Source organism: Seriola lalandi, unplaced genomic scaffold, assembly GCF_002814215.2.
Source record: "Seriola lalandi dorsalis isolate HSWRI2012SDOR001 ecotype SW California unplaced genomic scaffold, Sedor1 jcf7180002054378, whole genome shotgun sequence".
NCBI lineage: Eukaryota > Metazoa > Chordata > Actinopteri > Carangiformes > Carangidae > Seriola > Seriola lalandi.
Window position 1 is genome coordinate 42924 of NW_019524931.1, and position 20204 is coordinate 63127.

The following is a 20204-nucleotide window of genomic DNA, read 5'->3' on the forward strand; positions in this document are numbered from 1 at the left end:
GGGGATTGGTTCAGGGGGATGTTTGGTGGGGAAGGACAGGGGAGCGTCTGAAGAATCAAGGGCTGATGGAGGAAGGCAGCGAAAGCCAACAGTGTGTGTGTGTGTCTGTGTGTGTGTTAGAGAGAGAGAGAGAGAGAGGAGGGGGGAGGATTATTAATATGCCATGAAGCCCATAGTATTCCACTATGCTAATATGCTCTATACTTTGCCACAGGTCAAATAATTCCCTTTAGTCTGTGGCGTCTTTCCATTAATCTCACACATCAGGCAAGAAAGCAGTTCCTCAGAAACCAGCCTGATGATGGAGAGATGAATGAGGGATGAGTGTGCAGATCTATACTAATCCACATGATGAGCAAACATATCACAGAGAAATACACATTCATACGTATACGCATATGCATCATCATGCACATTTCACAAAATAATTGCTACCCAATACAGCTATGCACAGACTGTCAGTAGCAGATACCACAGACATCCATTTTAATGACCTCTTTGAGCACTGGAGGTCTGCTCACTAATTCATCTGCACGGTTTATGATGACAAGATGTGAGTCTGATGTCTGCAGACAGCTGTAAGTCGCTCCCCTGCAGAGACAAACTGAATAAAATAGAATCCACACACTGACTTCCACAACCTCACATCTCGTAGCCAGAGATAATAGCTCCTCAACAAACACAAACTGAGCTCACATCAGTCTGCAGAGTCTGTTTCCAGTCAATTCCTATTAGAGATGTGATTTTTAGATTTGTTACAAGATAGCATTTGCATTATTTTGGATAAATCTATCCTACATTTGAAATCTAAACTTTTGTTATTTAGGCTAAAATTTACATTTGGTGACACAATTAGTGTTGAAGTATGAAAAACTATAACAGCTGAAGGCTTGGCTAGCTTCTACATCCCTGCTGTGAAATGCATGCTGGGATGCTTAAACCAAATTCAATCTGGGTCAGTACATCTATGTATAGCTACTGATTTTTGTCGTGATCAACATCGATTAATTCAGGTAGAGTTTGAGCTCCATGGTTGCTGAAACTACTAAGTTTCTATTAGTCAGTGTTTTCAGTGGTTGTGATGCTGGATACAGAGTTTCTAAAATACTCGACCTTCTGTTTGAATTACAGCAGGAAAGTCTAAGCTGAATAAATTCTGCACATAAAAACATAAAAATCCACCATGTGCACAAGCCTATTTTTTTATTCATGTTCCTATGTGTCACAACAACAAATAACTTCAAGAAAACATCTGGGAGACAACAAATTGTTGGTAAAAATGTGAATGTGAGAACAGGAGTAATAGTGTGAAATTCACTGAAGTCACACAATACCATTCTCCCCCTCACTTTATCCATCTGCTTTTCATTGTCATCACAAGTTCCATTGTTTGCTGATAAAAAAAGGGACCACATTTGCCTAAAGAGCACATAATAGAGAGAGGAAAGAGTGAATTAATGACACAATAACCAGCAGTGCTCACTATTCCCCGAGAAGCAGCTGCGACTGCCTGATCTAAGTTCATCATTCATAATGAATGAATCTGGTGCCCTCAGCTAATTCAGTCAGATCTGCTCCACCCACTGATGTCTCTGTCACCAACAGAAAAACACAAAACCTCAGCCGTTTGTGTTTACAACCAGCTCCCACCACCACCATCAAATATCTATTACACATAAACTGTAAACATGAAAAGACATTCACATCCAACAACAGTTTTCTACTCCTCCTACCGTCCCCCTCATTATCCCTGAGGGCATGCAGTCTGTTGGCCATGATGGACAACAGCACAGAGCGTTGAACATGGCTCCGTAAAAGCTCTGGGGACAGAGATCCACGCTGAGTGAGAGGGAATTAATCCACAGAATAAAGAACGACAGGGAAAATGGAAAGTGTGACATTCGTATCTATTACAGCTACTATTAGATGCCATGTCTGTCACAGGTTTATTCATTCAAGAACGTGATGAAAATGTATAAATCAACTGAGCGTTTGTGGTATTGAAATAATGATAGAGGACTGTCAGAAATCTGGATACAGAAATGTGAAGCACAGGAAATATCTGAAATGGTATCCTGGTATAATAAGACATTTAAAGCGCCTGAAGCAATAAGCAATGAGATTGAAAATGTCACCTGAAAACATTAATTAATATTTTTCATGTTTTTTTTCACGTCATATAAGAACATGCTCCTGCAATCAAAGGTTCGTACTGGCACCGGTGCATTACAAAATAAAGGTCAGGGTGTAATTTTGTTTTTTTTATTATTGCCTGAATTAATAAGATTACACGTCTGCAGCCGTGCTAGCAGCTCATCGAGGTTACACTTAGGCAGAGAGCTGCTTTGAGCTAAATGCTAACCTCAGCATGAAAACATGCTCACATGACAATGACAGTGAGTGTACACACTGCATCACGTCCTGGTGACACATTTCCACTTTTTATGTCAGCATAATATTATTAATGACATACATAAATGTTTGTACCAAATTTCATGGCAACCCATCCAATAGTTGTCCAAGCCAAAAAGTGAATGAATGTCTGTGCCAAATTTTATGGTAATCCATGCAACATTTGTGCAGATAGTGCGCTCAGACCAAAGCTGCTGATAATCCCACTGTTTGATATTGTCATCCATAGAGAGTTGGCACAAGCGTGGCTAAAAACAGGGAGTAGCCTTCATCAAGGTTTTTGTGTTTCACCGATTATATGATGATATTTTCATTCAGACAATACACAGGAAAATAAATAAATAAAATTGATTTCATATCCATGCCATGTTTTCACCATATTTGGAAGCTAAGATCCTGTTGTCTGGTGTTGGTCAGTTCCCTGCTAATGAAACAAAGTCAGCTCTATAGTAAGCCTCAGGTGGCATTTCCTTTTCATTTCCAGTCTGGATTAGTCAACCTGTGTCACCAACCAGACACATAAAAAACCTTTCAGCACCAGGCACTTTACCCTCACTCCCTCCTGCCTGCAATTCTCCAGGCTGCTGGAAGATTATTCTCATTCTGTTGACGGCTCAGTCTCTGTCCCATCTACAGTATTTCACTCTCCTCCATCACCATTAAAATACAGCTTTCCATTTCTATTGAAAACTGTAATGGTGGAAGCCATTTCAATATAAATTGACACACATATGCCAGGATTTTGAACTTTTCATAGCTTAGTGTAGAATATGTGCAGCTTGATTTTTTGGTACTTAGCTCATGCTGGTCCTGAGTCTCCTTTCTCCTGTCCTTTAATAACTGCTGGTTTGGAATATCTCTATATTTCACAGACTGGTACAGAAACGCACCGTTTTGTTTACGTGTTTTGCATTAATTAAGATGCTGAAAAGAGAAAATATGAAAAGCTTTGCCGTTTTTGACTACCTCCCACTGAGGTTTGTGAAGTGGAATCACTTACCAAAACCCCTGTACCACTAAATCCTACACACTGTCTGTTTCTACGTGTTGTTACGTTTCCCTGTTTGTGCTCGTATTTGTTCCCCCAGACCTCCACCATAGAACACCAACCTCAGCAGCTACATCTGCATTATTGTCATTGGCAACAACAGATGACAACACTGTCTGAAATGTACAGTTAACACTGCTTCAAGGTCATTACAAGGCTGTTAGAAGAAGTTGTGAACACTACGTCTTATTCAACTTAATTAAAGAGAACTTAAAACACAACACAGCTGATTCCAAATACTTCACAGTTCGGAGAGGAATAAAACTAAAGGAAGGACAAGGACAACAAAAAATAAAATAAAAGGACAAAGTAAAGAAAGTAAAAAAAATATCGTGTGTTAAATGACTAAAGACTTTTGATGAAAATATGGAAGCGGGTTAGATTAGGCACAGTTTAAGGTGCCTAGAAGAAGAGTAAGTTGGTGGGGTTAAAGGTTGTGGTTGGAAAACGTTCTGTCATCCAGGATTTGATGTCCTTGAAACATCAAGTAGTTTAGTTTAATACGTAGGTGAAGCGTAGCGGTGAAGAGCGACAGACAGAAAGACGGGTTCAGGGTTAACTATAGAACTTTGCAGGATCCCACAGGATATGGAGGTTGAGAACTTTAATTTGAAAAGTTAAGACCTCACATATTATATAAATGTCTATATACTACCACAACAGTATAAGTGTAGTTTATTTTCTACACTTTAAAATAAAACTGAAGACGTCAAAACTATGAATTAACACATGCATTTAAGTAGTAAACAAAAATGTTATCTTCATATTTTACATTCCTCAAAGTAGCCGCTGTTTGCCCTTCAAGGACTTTGAAGGTTTCTTAAAGTACAGTTGCAAAAACCATCAAATGCAATGAAGAAGCTGGCTCTCATGAAGCCCTCCCCAGGAGAGAAACAATGAGAGTTACCTCTGCTGCAGGGGAGAAGTTCATTAGAGTTACCAGCCTCAGAAATCACTAATTAACAGCATCAATGCTTAGCAGACTCAACATCCACTGTTCATGGTTGAATTGTTTGGGCCAAGAAAGTTAAGGAATCAACATTAGACTAGTGGAAATCAGTATTTTGGTCTGATGAGTCTAAATTTGCTTTGCTGGTGACACTGTTGGCAGTTTATTACGAATTCAAGCCACACTTAACTAGCAAGGCTACCATAGCATTGTGCAGCAACACGCCTTCCCATCTGGTTTGTGTTTAGTTGGACTGCCATTTGTTTTTCAACAGGACAATGACCCAAGAAAAACCTCCAGTCTTTGTTAAGGCTACTTGACCGAAAATGGAGAGTGATGGAGTGATGCATCAGATGACCTTGCCTCCAAAGTCACCCGACCTAAACTGAACTGAGATGGTGTGGGATGAGATGGACCGCAGAGTGAAGGAAAAGCAGCCGACTAGTGCTCTGCATGATGCTGCTTGAGAGATGCCACCAAGAGTGTGCAAAGTTGCTACCAAAGCTAATATATTATATGTTATATCCATGTTTCTGATGTCTTCAGTCTTAATTGACAATGTAGAAATAGTATAAACAATGAAAAAAACATTGAATAAGAATGTGGCCAAACTTTTGACTATTACTGTATATCATTTATAAAAATATAATCAATATATGAATATGTAATTATGAATCTAGAAATGTAATTAAAAACAAACAAAAAACAGGTTTAATCTAGTTCAGTTAGTGATTTCATATGTTTCTCAGAATGGCTTTTAACAACTTTCAGAATAAGAGCCTTCATAAAATTAAGCCATGGATTACATATAGGTGAAGACAGCAAAAAAAAATTAAGAGATTGTGGATTTTGAGTCAAAGTTTAAACCTTTTCAAATGACGTACAGTACTGTGAAATATCAAAAACAATCTGGTTGAATTGCCTTCTGGTCTACTAAGGTTCCTGCTGGCAGATTAATTGGTATTGCTGTGGAGCCTCACCGTCTGGTAACACATCTTGCAAAGTGATCTTGGTCAGTAACACAGGAACATAGATGAGAACTTCCAGTTATTGATGACCTGAAGTATGATTATATTAGTAAAAGTATGAGACAGTAAAGTTGTTTTTAAGTCCATCATGTCTGTGTGTACCAAACATTAACCGTACCATCAGCAAGTGCGTTGTCAGTGTAGTGTCTCATTAACTCCAGCATCTGTTGCTGTTCCTACGGCAACAATAACTGATCCTTAGTCTCTATAGCAACCCCTCTTCCCTTTTGCTTTCCTTGTTCTTCCCCCTCCTCCCAAAAACACTTCATGTCTCTGTCTTCCACCGGAAACTTGAAAATACCAATTTGACCTTCATCAACACTTTGAATAGAAAGCAGCACATTGTGAAACTTCCACCCACTAGTTGTTAACGTCAAACAATGAGCAAACCTCTGTGCGACTGTTTCACAGTGAGAAAGTCAGGTTAAAGAAGTCAATTACTCAAGTTGCAAATTAGGGTGCTGTGAAAAGCTTCATTATCTCATGCAGGCTTTCGACTATTGTCTACAGTTGTGTGTGTATAAAACCTCCAAACAGAGCTGTTCTGCAGACGCTCTGAACTGAGGTGCAAAGTGGACACTTCTTTCAGCTGCTGAAGCATAAAGGGCAAACTGTGCACAGTGCTACCTGCTTGTCTGCCTGTCTAATAGTCTGTCTGGGAGACTGGCATCAATTCAAAGCAGTAAAAGCTGCTGTTGTAAAGTTAAATGCATCAGACTTTTTTTTCTCACAAATGACAGTTTCAGTTTTTATGGTTGAAATTACATTAATGGAAAAACAAATGTGTTTGATAAGATAGTCAGTTAAATGCGTAATAGTAACCTATTATATAAGAGCTGTAATGTACAGCAGGACGCCAGGGGAAAGATGTTGGTCCACTCCAACTGAGCCTCCAGCACAGTCAGTGCTCTTTCTATGAGTCACTGAACTCTACTGGAGGGATGAACTGCATTCTTCTAAAAGATATTCACTAATTTGGTGTTTAGATGATAACAGTCTGTAAACCGACAGTCAATTATAAGACAGGTTGTCAGTGCCTTTTTCAAATAATCCAATAAACCTTTCAAAGCAAAACTGTTCTCTGATCTGTAGTCTCTATGGTGACAGTTTCAGAAGTGAAGCCCACATCCTAGTTCAGGCAGTCAACTTGAATTTGGTGCCACTCTCATGTGACCTACAATACTTTCACTACAACATATATCCAACACACCCTCTGCATTATGGCAGTGTACGTAAGCCATCATTGTTTTGCTCACTTGTTTGTTTTCAAGGCCTACTCCACCCCAGCATCCACCTGTAGGTCACTCCCCAGTCTCTGCTGTGCTGAACTTGGTGTTATCTATTGGGGAGTGACTGGGTCACACAATAACCATCTGGGTTGTCTGACTGAACTTTGTTAGAATTAGGGAAAAATACCATCAGACCATCTACACTGACCTTCTCCCTTTGAGGTTTGCAGTGGTAGATCAACGTCATCCTACCTCCACCTTCACTTCTGAGAGCCATTATTCACACTATCACACTTGATGTTCGTCATGCATGGTTTTAAATGCTTAAACAAATGACCAATGCTGTGATTATTCTGGTCTTTTGACGGTGGAGAGTGCTGTGAAGGCCATACTGAAGCATTCACATCAGAAAACCCTGCTGCATTGAAGATCTGCGATTGTTATGTTTCCCTATTCTTTTATTCAGGTCTTTGCATTTATGCATCTAGACGAGGGTGTCTATGAACAGCTTGGCAAAAATGTATATAGCATCCAATGTTTCTTTACCATCTTTATGTTTCTTTACCTATCTATAAGCAAGTACACTTTTTCTGTCCTTTCTTTTTTTATTTGCCTGTCTATCTACATTTGTCTCTTAAGTTGATGTTTGAATCTTTATGTATGTCTGTCTCTCTGTTTGCCTCTGCATCCATAAATCTGTTCCTGCCTAAACCTTCTCTGCATGTCAATCTTCCTCCATGCCTCTGCCTGTCTGCTCTTGTTGTTCTGTTTTCTTAAAATTTTCTGAGTCCATCTGAAGTCCGCCCGCCTGGGGAACGGCAGGGCTTCTTCTGTTGTCAGATACTACTGTCGTCGTCTAAGCTTCTATTTATACATATTGTTCTATTTAGCAAAAGCTGAATCTGCAAAACAGACTCTTTTTAACACTGTCTCTCACTCACACACACACACACACACACACACACACACACACACACACACACACAGCACTCAGATACCAAATACAGAGTATGTCTTAGCTAGATGAAACTTACTGAAGAAAGCTGTCTGTATTGGAACACGGAGGTTGAGTATATCTTTGCTGACACTAAAACACTAAAACATTAGTATATCACAACTCTAGGACTTAAGGGCACATACATTGAAACAAGCTATAGCACTGGTGATACCAAATGCATTTTAAGATATGTGACACCCATTGAGGGAATATACTTTTTTCTTATTCCCTCAGAGCTGAGCTTTCTCAATTACCTCGGAAGGACACTGAAAACATACTGTACAGTACAGACCTGCTTGTTAACACTCACCTCCCGCCTCAGCAAACCTCAGACGATAAAGTTGCTCTACTAAATTGTAAACCAGGTCAACTTCTTTTTAAAGTTTTAGAAGAGTACAAAAGAGATTAATTATATGGGTATGGTCTATACGGATCAATGGTATTAAATTTTACTAAACTTTTTTATTAACTTAACTATTAACTTATTTATTTTTATTTTCTACAAAATTTAAAAAAAAAATTTAATTCCTTTCACAAATGTCAGCAATAATAATTATGTTCTGATTTTCTTTACTGTATGTAAAGAGCTGTGGTGATGGTGAAGGGAGACATGAACATTGGCTCGGTTCCGATTGAGTTTCAGCACCATGGACAGAGACTATATTTTCTCCAAAAAGGCAACTCACCCCATTTTAACTCATGAAGGTCAGAATAATAATCATGGGGAATATTATTCAGCTTGTCAAACAGTTCAATCAAGTGTCTTTGGAGGAGCTTTGTCAAGACTGGTGATGTAGGTTAACTCAGCTTGGGATTGGAGACTTCAAAGATACAAATGTGACAAAGGGCGTACAGACAGACAGATACAAACATACAAACTATATGTTTAAATATATACAATTATAGTGCCTGGTAATATGCCGTAGATGGTTAATACTAGTTTAGTAGAAACTGTGTATATTTAGATATCTATCTATATGTATCTATAAAATATACAGTAACGTATGCGCACAGACCCAACCATAACCTGAAAATGAAACAATGGACGGTTAAGGCAGAGAAAAAAATGTGGGTGAGAGAAGCAGAAACATTTTAAAAGTAACAGCTGATGTTAATGTCAGTTAAATAATGTCACAGAACAACCATGATCCAAGATGCATGTTAATGTAAGACTCAGGAATGAAGGGAGGCTGGTCAGAGGAGGGGGATTCATAGGCCACATATTTGCGGGCCCACCCTTATGATCCAGAGCAGGTGTAGGTGTATAGGAAAACAACTGAGAATGAGAAAGCATTTTGCCTGTAGCTAAGTTGCATAAGCTCAGTACGATAATGACTGGTGCTTTAACTAGCAGGATCTGTGATTGTTTGAGTTAAAAACAGGTACTCGAGGAAACAAAGATGAGTCTTGGGGTGGCTTATGTCACGAAAGATGTTGTTGTTCCCCATTGGTTTTAAGTAATGGAATGGCCTTTTTGAAAAAGCCATTTCCACCACGCGTTCACCCCAACTGGAAAAAAATGGCCGTTCTAATTCAGGGTCTGACCAGGAGGCAGTGGGGTCAGCTGTTTGCAATGCAGGAGGCAAAATCCAAACTCCCCAAAGTTTCCACTGACTGAGCTGATATAACTGCCTTTTTAAAATGTCAACATCAAAATTTATTAAATCTAAAGCACAGCCCACACAGCTGGCTCGGGGCCATCTCTGTATGGGTTGTGAGACTGTTGCTGGAGCATGGTGCATCATCTAAAAAAATAACCCAGACTGACTCACACTCCTCTCCTACAGTTAGCTGTTGGCTGTTACAGTGGCGCCAACAAGGCAAAATCCCAACACTTCCCCCAAAGCTGTCAAAACGTATTAGCTCATCCATGCTCAGGGATGAGGCCATACTGTATAAATGCCCCTTATGGGCTACCATGTGCCCCAATGAAAGGAGCCTAAAAAACAGCGAAAAGCACTATGTGGTAAAAATAGACCGCTGATACAGTATATTCATGCCTGCCTGCCTTTTGAGGATTTGTGTTTGTCCTGAAATAGCTTGATGAGTCAGTTGTGTGCTGTGTGTGTGTGTCTGCGCATGGAGACAGGACCGCAGCGGTGGCGTATTTGCGTCTGAGGGGGTAAGAGAAGCTTTGGTGGTCAAAGAGAACAGGTGTTCTGGAGCAACATCTAATTTTAATTTGAATTGATAAGTTTAGAGTAGATATAGAAGGAGATAAGACAGGAGGTGACAAGAAAGCAGTAAAGCAATAAGCAAACAATTAGCTACTGTATTTACACATCCAGCGTGCACAGTTCAAGTTGTGTTTAGAGCCATCCAGCAAATTTATGTCCAATATTCCCAGTCCTTTTAGACAGGCTTTTTTGGACCCCAACTCCTGAGGGAATCATCTGCCTCTTTAGCTGCCAAATGCTCGACTATGTTCATCAGCTAGTTGCTAACTGTGTATATTTGCTGTTTGGTGCTGGGCAGCTAGCATTCAGTGGGTTTATCAGTGGTTTATTGCTGACAGCCAGAAACAAACGGTGAGACTGAATGAAAACATTGAAGTTGTGAGTTGTAAAACTGTAAAACCAAAAAATTAAGAGCTGAAAGATGCTAAAGCACTGTGTAGCACTGAGCTGAACAGATAACTGTTAATATAAACTAGTGACTAGTGCAGCTTTAAGTCTATTTCATGAGATGTGTCTTTGCCTTTGATTATTTATGTGTGCATTTCTGTGTCTGAATATGTGTGAGTGATGCAAGTACAGTTTGTATATAATAAAAAGATGTGATGGTTGTCATGTACAGTCAGAAGGACACACTTTATATTCTGGGTTATCTATTAATAGCCTAGCCTGCAGGTAGTAAGATGGACAGAAAACCAGACACTAAAATCCACTTTGAAGTTTCGTCAGCTCCTGCTGGTTTGACTTCCAGATTTGAAAATGCATAATAGATTAGAACTGAACATACTTCCTTCAACTAATAGCTTGTTGACTCTTTCTATGATAAACCTACAGATGAGGATACAGAGGATCTACCAGGAAACTGTCCAGTGCTGATATATTTCCTCACTTTTGATACACTCCACACATCTTCTGCCTTCAGTTTTTCCATCAAAGCTTTTTTTCTTAATACTCATCTTCTTTATCTTTTTTCCTCAGTGTTTTTAACATAAACCTCCCTGAGGTTCTCCATCTCCAGTGAGGCATCTCACTTTCATTTTTACTCTTGTATATATATTTCTGTTTCACATCACAAGACAGATTTAAAAATTGTCCTTATGCCTGCGCTGCCAGCATTCATTTCACCTCTGCATATCCCTACACTAGTCCCACAGGTCTTCCTTTATCCTTTGTCTCTGTCTCTCCTGTGGTACATGAACAATACTTTTTTTTTATTCCTGCAACCCTCTTTTATATCCTCATGCTTCACTCAAAATTACTTGTAAGCTTTTTTTTTTTCCAACACCGGTTTTTTGTTTTTTTTATGTTTTGAGCCATTTTTTACATCTCCATCTCTCTTCCTCGCTGCACTGTACTCCCCTTTCTATAAACTTCTAAAGTCTCTCTTCTTGTTTCTTATTGTGCTTGACGTGTCTTCTTGTCATTGGTACAAGGCTTAAACACCACTCTTAGTGACAAAGACCCTCCCATGGACACTGACAAAAGGTCTCATTACACAAAGGGGAAACAGAGCCAGCTGCATTCAGCATTCTGTGTTGTTCTTTTTGTCTCTTATATGTGTTCACATTCACACAGGCACACATATATGCACCAAAACACACACTGCCGTGTGTCTTATATGGTGGTGGAGCAACATGCTGCGACATGTACAGACACATGCAATGACAGCAAATACACACATGCATGGTGTGAAACATAACCACATCCACACAGGACATGACCACACTGTGTATAACAGATTAAAATTCAACCCAACAAGCATAAGTCCAGCAGATGCTTTATCCACAAAGCTGCGATATATTTTTATGTATGTGACTTGGAGGTGGCAAAAATACTAATGCAAGCCCTTCTGTTCTTGTGGAGGGAAGTGGGGGGGGGGTGGCATTGATCAAAGCTGCTTAATAGCAAGGTTCAACACTCTGTGTGCCTGTGGTGAGCTGAAGGCTGCCTCACTCCTCATTACAGCCTCCATTGGGAGGCAGAGACAGGAAGTGTTGAAAGGAAGGACAAGGAAATGAATCTTCTGGAACTCTGCATCTCCATAAATCACAGCAGTGCACACAAAACACTTCCGCTCCTCTGGAAAAGGCCACACACACACACACACACACACACGCATGCAGATACACAAACATCCACTAGCAAACATGGACATTCACGTGTGCACAAATGCTAAAATACACTTGGAAACCGCCATATGTTTGCATCAACATACATCAAGATATAGAGGGGACATCCACTCACACACAAAAGCACAATCTAATCTAGACTTTAAGCTTCCATGTCTGGCGGCTATAAACATGATTATTTCTTAGTCTGCTGAAAACTTCTGATCAACAGCTCCATTTTGTCTCTCCCTCTTGAATCTTATAATTCTGATTAAATCACTTAACACACGAGTCCAACTGTTTTATTTTTAACATCTCTAGCTGGCATGAACATTATTATTCCCCAGTCTGCTGAAACCTCTTCTTAATGTATCACACTGCAACAAATCTATTCTCCATTCAGAAAAGAGTTCTTGACAGAAAACCAACCAACAGCTTTTATTTAGTATAATTTCACAGCTTTGTCTGATTTACATCAGGTAATACTATATATTTCCCCAGTAAGTCCTCCAGCTGCTCCTGGGGGGCTGCTCCCTCCAGTGTGCTCTGGGTTTGCCGAAGGTCTCCTGCCAAATGCAGGCTGTCTCGAAATACTCGTCCAGGAGGCATCCTTATCATATGCCCCAACCACCTCAACTGTCTCATTTTTGGATGAAAATTCTACCCCAAACTCTGAGCTCCTAGCTGAGGGTGAGTTTCCTGCAAAGGAAAACTATTTTGGCTTTGGATACACTTGTATCTCATTCTTTCAGTCGATACCCAAAACTCGTGATCATAGGTAAGAAACAATTAGTGACACAACAAAAGAGGAAGAAACTGCTCTACTGCATATCACAAGTAAAGGACAACATCATCTGCAAATAGTAGAGATGCCACCCTGTTTTCACCAAAAAGACACTCTCCTAACCATCAAAATCATAAACATGGGAGGTACCATAGGGGACCCTTGAATCCATTGCCTGTATTGAATGTGCTTGGCTTAATACACAGAGAATTAATAACTTGCAGAAAAAGCCCAACAACATGTTGATGAATTGTGCAGTCAAGAAGCACTCAACTGTTTGTATCTTCCATCAGTCACTGTGTTATCATCCCAGTGACTAGTCTCAATAATGATGCATGAAAAAAGCACAACAAAGCCATAAGAGGAATTAAGAGAGGACTCACCTATGGTGGAGAAGCAGCCGAGGCAGCAATCATCACAGAACATGGAAAGTAAAATCGACAAAAACAACAATTACCATTTGACATTTCTTAAAAGTTATTACTCAGGAGACACACCAGGATGTGAACTGTTGATGCACAACAACAGAGGTGAGTTAACATGACACCAACAAAGCCTTTTCCCAAATTCTTTTCTAGGGGAAGTTGTAAAGAAACAGGCAGCTAGTGAGGAAAACAGAGTTAATTGGACACAGGAGAAAGAAGACAGAGTGACACCTCACCCCTGGATGCAAAGGAAATGGAGCATGATTACAGTGTTAACACATACACCTGGACAGAATAGAAAAAGAGAAGGTTGGTTTTGATTTGGTGAAGATGCCTAGTGGTGTCGCTAAAGAGAAAGACTGTGATTGGTTAGTAGTAGCACACCTGTCAACAGCAAAACTGTTAATTATGAGAACATCCCCGCAGAGGATCATGGGGAATCACAGCTTAAAAAGCCAATGTACAGCCCCAGTTGGTCAACACTTGAGCTCATGCGTTAGTCACTCACAAACAGATCAAATTGGACAAGTCAAAAAAGCCCCAGCCAAGTTTTTAGACAAATGTGTCCATGCAAGGAACAATACAAAAGGGTCTAATTATCCATCTAACCCCTAATTAGTAAAAGGCACCCAAGCAATCAATCCTGCCCAAAAAAATCATATTTGAAATCAATATCAAATATCTGAACTAATCAAGCTGGATAGAAGGATCATGCAAGACAATAAACCATTTGTTTTTTTCTTTTAGTTACTCTACATTTAACCTCTATTTTGTCCGGGGTTGACTGCAACCAACCTTCGATGGTGGGGGCAAGTGGAGGGACCAAAGCTGGTTCTTCCATGGGATCAGCAAAGCTGGGAAAGAAGGGCTTAGCTGCAGGGTTAAGACCGGATCCTGGAATTCCCAGAGGGTTGACCGACGGAGGGGAAGAGGGGCTGATGACAGGGGATGCCTGTGGAGGGAACTTCTTAGCTCCTGGGGAAGTGGGACTCTTTACAGAGGATGAAGAGGATGAAGAACGAGACTTCTTGGATTGTTTCTGGGACGACTTGTCATCTTTGTGCTCTTTTGGTTGGATTTCCTGCGCTGTGGTTTTGGGAGAGCGGAGAGGTGCTGGGCTTGGGGTGTCAAAGGACAAGCCCAAGAGTAAAGGATGACCTGAGGTGCTTATGTCACTGAAGTCAAAAAGCTCGCTGTTGCTGCTAATGTGTGAGTCGTTCAGGAGCCACGAAGCATCTGAAGGTGAAAGAGGTGGAGCTGAGGCTAACACCTCACCTTTCTGTGAAAGGCCCGGGCTTGGCTGCGAGGCAGGGCTGAAAGCAGAGGTGTCTTCTTCAGGCATGTCTTGCACACAAGACTCTTGGAGGGAACTGGTGTTGTCAAACATCCCGCTATCAACCATGTCACTACCCGTTGCTTTATTATCTGGAGAGAGAGGCGGAGAGAAGGCCTGGTTGCTGTTGCCCAAACTGGCATTTTCGGTATCCACCAGGAGATCAAATGAATCACCAGGTTGAGGAGCCATGGGTTCGGATCCAAGTGTTGCATTGTTGGTGGTGGAGGGCATATTGAACGGAGCTGCTGTGGCTTTCAGCTCACTGTTCAGGACCAGTGGGCTAATGGAAGCTGCTGTTGGGGAGAATAGGTCTTGGGACAGCGGGGCAGGAATCAGACTTTCTTCTGGGTAGACCTCCTTTTTCCAGGGGCTCTGGCTGGTGTCCATCTCTGTGAATGAGGCTTCCAGGTTTGCCTGAGCTGAACTCCCTATATCCATCATCACCTCCTCTGTGACATGAGAGGTCGCTGCGGACGAAGGAACAAATGGATCCCCCATCACTGCCCACTCCCCTGGAAGCTTCTTCCTGCTCTTCCCCTTCTTCCCCCGGCCTCCACTCTTCCCAAGCTGCTCCTCCCAGCTACCCTCTCCTCTATCCCGCCTTGGGCCAATCCGGTGGTAGAAATCCTCTGTCGGGGGAGTGTTTTCTCCCTGTGCTTGCATCTCAGGTTGACCCCTGTTCTCAAGGTGTTCATAAGATCCCTCATCCTTCTGTCGCCTTTTCTTCTTCTTCTTCTGTTTTCGGTCCGATCCATCTCCCTCCCTTTCATCGCCTCCAGCGTAGGCAGGGCTCTCTCGGCTAGGCCAACTGTCAGGTGGGTCATCAGGCCTGGCTGCAAGATGGCCCGCATGGCGATTGATCACCGAGGTGACGCTGGGTGTGAAAGGTAGGTCTGTCGGTAGGCAGCCAGCCTGGTCTGGCCAGCCGTCGCCTAAGGCACCTTGTTGTGGGTGAAGAGGGGAGAGTTTAAAGTTGGGAGAGGTGGGTATGTGCATATGAATTGGTTCCCTTAGTCTAACTCAAACAGAAAATAACTGAAAAACTTAATATATTACAAAGAGGTACACAGTCTTAGACTAAAACAACAAAAATAATTATAATACTGAAGGTACACAAATGTTTTCTAAAAGGATTTTTTAAAGATTTCTATCATTATAGTTTTATAATTATATCTATTTTAGCTATTTTTATTCGATGAAGTGGTGGGAAAGCTGAAAAGACGACAAAATGGATCAGACACAGCAGAGAAGCTTCTGGAGGGATTCAATCCAAAGCCAGAAGGGGTGTTATTCCACAAAGTCTTAATCACTACATCCTTTGTGGATATGAATTGTTGGAGTGCTTTTTCTCTTTCATTTAATCTGATGCCCTTTAGTCAGACAAGTGGAGAATGTATGGATTTTTGATCATATTGAAATAGAAACCAAATAGAAATCCTCTGGAAAATCCAACCTGACTTGTAAAATTCCTTCAGTGTAAATGCTGGTTGTGTGAATGAAGTCTCTGAGGAATGAGGATCAAACACACACACATTACACACACAAACATTTGCTCTTATGTAGAGAAGAGGAACTTCTGGGCGGCTGACTCACTGCAGCCTCGGGGGTCTAGTGTGCTGAAACTATTGGGCAGCAAAAGCTCTCTGTTTCAAATCAAAACAGAGATCAAGATCAGGTGAGTGAGTGGGTGAATGTGTGTGCAGACACAAGTAATACATATGCAGTGTCTAACATGGACACAGAGACAGACACAAAAAAACCAAAAGTACTGCTTGATGGTCCCATAGAAAAGGTTAATTATAGGAAACAATGCTGTAACTAAAACTGCCTTTTTTGGTTTTAGGACATTGTATAGGTTTAATTGGAAGAGGTAATAAAGCAAAGGGAAATTTGAGGTAGATGAGAGGAAAAAGAGTAAGAGAAAAACTGTCCACGGGTTGGTCTTATACTTTGGCCCAGTTTGTTTCTAGTTTTCAGTTATTTATACACACACACACACACACACACACACACACACACACACACACACACACACAGAGAAGAACGGTTAAATTGGAGCAGCTGTCAGGCCCCATACAGTACAGTGGCTCTCAAGAGGGCCATATTTCATACTAACAAACCCATGACAGAAGTCTGCTCTCTATACTGTAAATGGGAGAGGCAGAGAAAGACATCAGCCAAGTGGAGGAGAATGACTTAAATGCTGTGTTGCACAATCTCATTAGGCTGTGGGAGCATCAGACAACAGGCGTCCCCCTGCATTTACATATACTGTTGTCACTGTGTCATTTCAACAGTAGAACAATTGAATGAATTACAAAAAAGCATCACACAAATTGGCTGATATCCTTCTGTTCTCATATGAGACTTTGATCAAATGCTATTAAGACACTGGACTAAAGCTAAGGCTTGTACTGGTGGTGTAAGAATCAAGTTAGTAAAAATCATAAATTAAATAGCTCTGAATTAAGAAATAAATTGTTTGAATGACAATGTTCTTTTAATGGCTTTCCAAGTGCAAATTAAACAATGTGTAAAAATACCATAAGAACCTCTTCTAGATATAACACTGCGTATGAAGCAGCTACTGGGGGTTAATGACCTTGACCTGCAACAACACCGTAAGACTTCCTAAACCTGGTGTATATACAGTGATGCACAAGGATCCACACCCCTTCACTTCCAGGCAAATTTGAACGCATTGCTCCCAACCTTCTGACTTCACATACAGCAAACAATCATGACTTTCTATTCACTATAGTACAGTACATTGCATATGTATTAAAAGTTCTTTTGGGTCCTTCCCTCATTTCTTTTCTTTTTGCTTTTTTTATTTTATTTTTATTTTTTATAAATATCTGTAATATTAATGATTCGGGAACTTTGCTGCTTAGAATGTATAATCAGCAAATTTTCAAGGTCCCAGTTCAGCATTCTCCTGATCAACCACTGGTGATGACAATGAGCCTATAAATGTAACATAATGCCACCAAATACAGTGAAGAAGACTGCTAGCAAGCAAACATGGATGTCAACGATGCTGGGATTTGAAATAAAAAGAAAAATACACTTCGCAGTTGTTTTATCAGGGAGGAAATGTACTTGGCACGTTTCTTAGACCTCAAGGATTCAATGGACAATGTGATGTGGTGAGAAAAACTGAATGCAAGAAATCTCCACAGAGCACCTTTAAGTTCACGGAAAGCTAAACCAGTGACTACGACGTAAACTTTATGCCAATTGATAGCCACATTTACTGTACTTCGGTAAAGATAAATGTAAACTGCCCTGATTAATCCAGTATGACCAGTTGAAGGTTCTGAGCCTCTGGTCATCTGGTCCGGACTTGGACTCACCTTTTTATAGGGATTCAGATAAATTATGTGCTAAAATTTATAATGTACTGTAAATATAATTAGGTCAGTAAGGGATTCATTGTGTTGGTATTCAATGAATCTGATAAATCTGGTTTACTACTCTGTTCTATATCGGGGTGTAATTCAGATTCATGACAGAGTCCCTCCAGGGTTTCACTGATTTGAACTCTGCATCTTGTAAAAGGGAAAGGGGGGTTGGTGGTTGCTGCATTGTTGAGTCACCATGTGTTGCCCAGTAGTTTACACACATACCAGTAGAGAGATTATGCACACGCACACACAGACACACACAGTCTTGGGTGGCATTGACGGGTTAACAAGCAACAGCAGTCTCCATTTTCTATGCCCTCATCGCTTGTTACAAATTGATTGTTTGTGAATGAATCATCTCCATCTGCTGCAGAGTGAGTCAAGCTGTGACTCTGCTAGTCATACTTAAACTGAGGCTCTGCTCAGTTGTAATGATTCAAACCGGAGTGTTGTTTCTTTGGTCTCTGGTAGATACTGTTTGAACTGCAGAGGCAATTAAAACAAATCTCCAGTTCCCTGAGCATGATCGACTGTATTAATACTGTGAACGAACTTCATCTGCCAGTTTAAGACAAGTTGCCAATGACTGGTTTTCTCATTTCCTGCACTTCCTCAGGTACCTTACATTCTCAAATAGCGGCTGCGACCGTTGTTTACCTTAATGACGAGCCTTACATGTTAATGCAAACTTAACAGTTCCATGTTTTCATGTTGTTTTAATGAATTCATACTGCTGTATTCACTCTGCTTCTATGAGAAAGTTTTCTAACAGAAGTTTCATCCATTTGTTTCCATCCACTAAGTTACAATCTGCGAAACTCAACATTTCCTGTGCAAACCTTTCACATTAAAAGTAGGGATGCACCGATCAGATACACCAGATTGTTACTGGGACCAATACTGATCTTATTCAATGCATCAGGTATCTACCATGATGTGACTCATCATTAAACACAGTTTCTTTGTAAATGGGTATGATTTCTATGCTGAGAAAAAGAGAACATTTGTTTTAGGATGGTAAGCAGTAATGACAGATCAGAACCAGTATCAGTATCATAAAAAAGTCAAATTGATGCATCCCTAATTATAGTCTGCAGAGGTGCAATAGGCAAAATCACTGTCTTCCCAGTTAGGCTTTTAATTTGAAACATCTGCAAGAAAAGCATTTGTGGTTTTAATGAAAATGTACCTTATACTGAAGTTGCCCTGGGAGCCATTATAGATTTGGTAAGTTTACTCCCGCTCAATGTGTTTTGAACACATTTCATTAGTAACTGGCTTTTATTTACTTAATCATAATTTGAATACCAGCTTTGATTTGAGAATTCACAGTATGACATGAGATTATTTTTTGCAGGAATTGTCCTTTAGAAGACATGAAGAAATAAATGAAAATGAGCATCAGTCTTGCCAATTATTGTTTTTTATTTCCGCTCATGAGCACCTGCTGGATATCAGATGGCAACATCAACTTCTAAACAACCATAAAGCTCAAGTTTTAGGATCTCAGAAGAGGAGCAGGATCTATATTTCTGCACAGTTCATAGTTTTGTGGTGGCAAGAAAGAGTCTAACAGCTGTGTATTCTCCAAATGAAGATGTTTTTACCCTGCTCTCTTTTTGTCTGCTGGACACCTGCTGTGTTGTAGTGAACCATGGGGGCTCAGCTGCTGTGATGCTTTGTGCATGGTTCCACTGGCCACATGGGATGTTAGCATGGCTCTACTAGGTGACACAAGCCACCGCATGGTGACAACTACAACTTCACGCTCTCTAGGATCAAATGTGCATTGAACTGGAGAGGAGCCCTATGGGGGGGGGGGGCAGGGGAGGCAGTAGTGGGTGAAGGGCTGGTGAAGAGAGAGTGGACAGCGAGAGACACAGACAGCCTCTCTCTTTATATACACGCACACACACATTCACACAGACTTGACACATGCACACAGTATATGACCAGAAGCCATGGCAGGATGGCACACCCTATACATGTCAGCATCAGATGAGCATTGACCTTGAGCTGGATGACTAAATCACATCGGAGCCAGAGTGTGTAGGGAGGTAGCTATACAACAGCAAAGACAGACAGCTCATCTGTACATTGCACCCCTCTGTGGAATGAATCAGGCAGTGCAGCACAGTCATATATAAGCCCGAGTCTATTTTCCCATTTAAAGGACCAGTGTGTAGGATGTAGGGGGCTCTGCTGGCAGAAATGGAATATAATATTTATAACGTTTTCATTAGTGTATAATCACCTGAAACTGTGAATCTTTGTGTTTGCATTAGCTTAGGATAAGTCTGCCATGCT

At 40.7% G+C, this 20204-nt stretch overlaps 1 protein-coding gene across 1 annotated transcript in view; it reads right to left on the reverse strand.

The window, feature by feature from the left end:
* Positions 1 to 20204, reverse strand: part of LOC111657038 (uncharacterized) — a 115246-nt gene that overhangs the window by 38316 nt on the left and 56726 nt on the right. The window contains 1 exon segment of the mRNA XM_087174744.1: positions 13950 to 15431. Within this exon segment, the coding sequence (XP_087030870.1) occupies positions 13950 to 15431 (1482 nt within the window).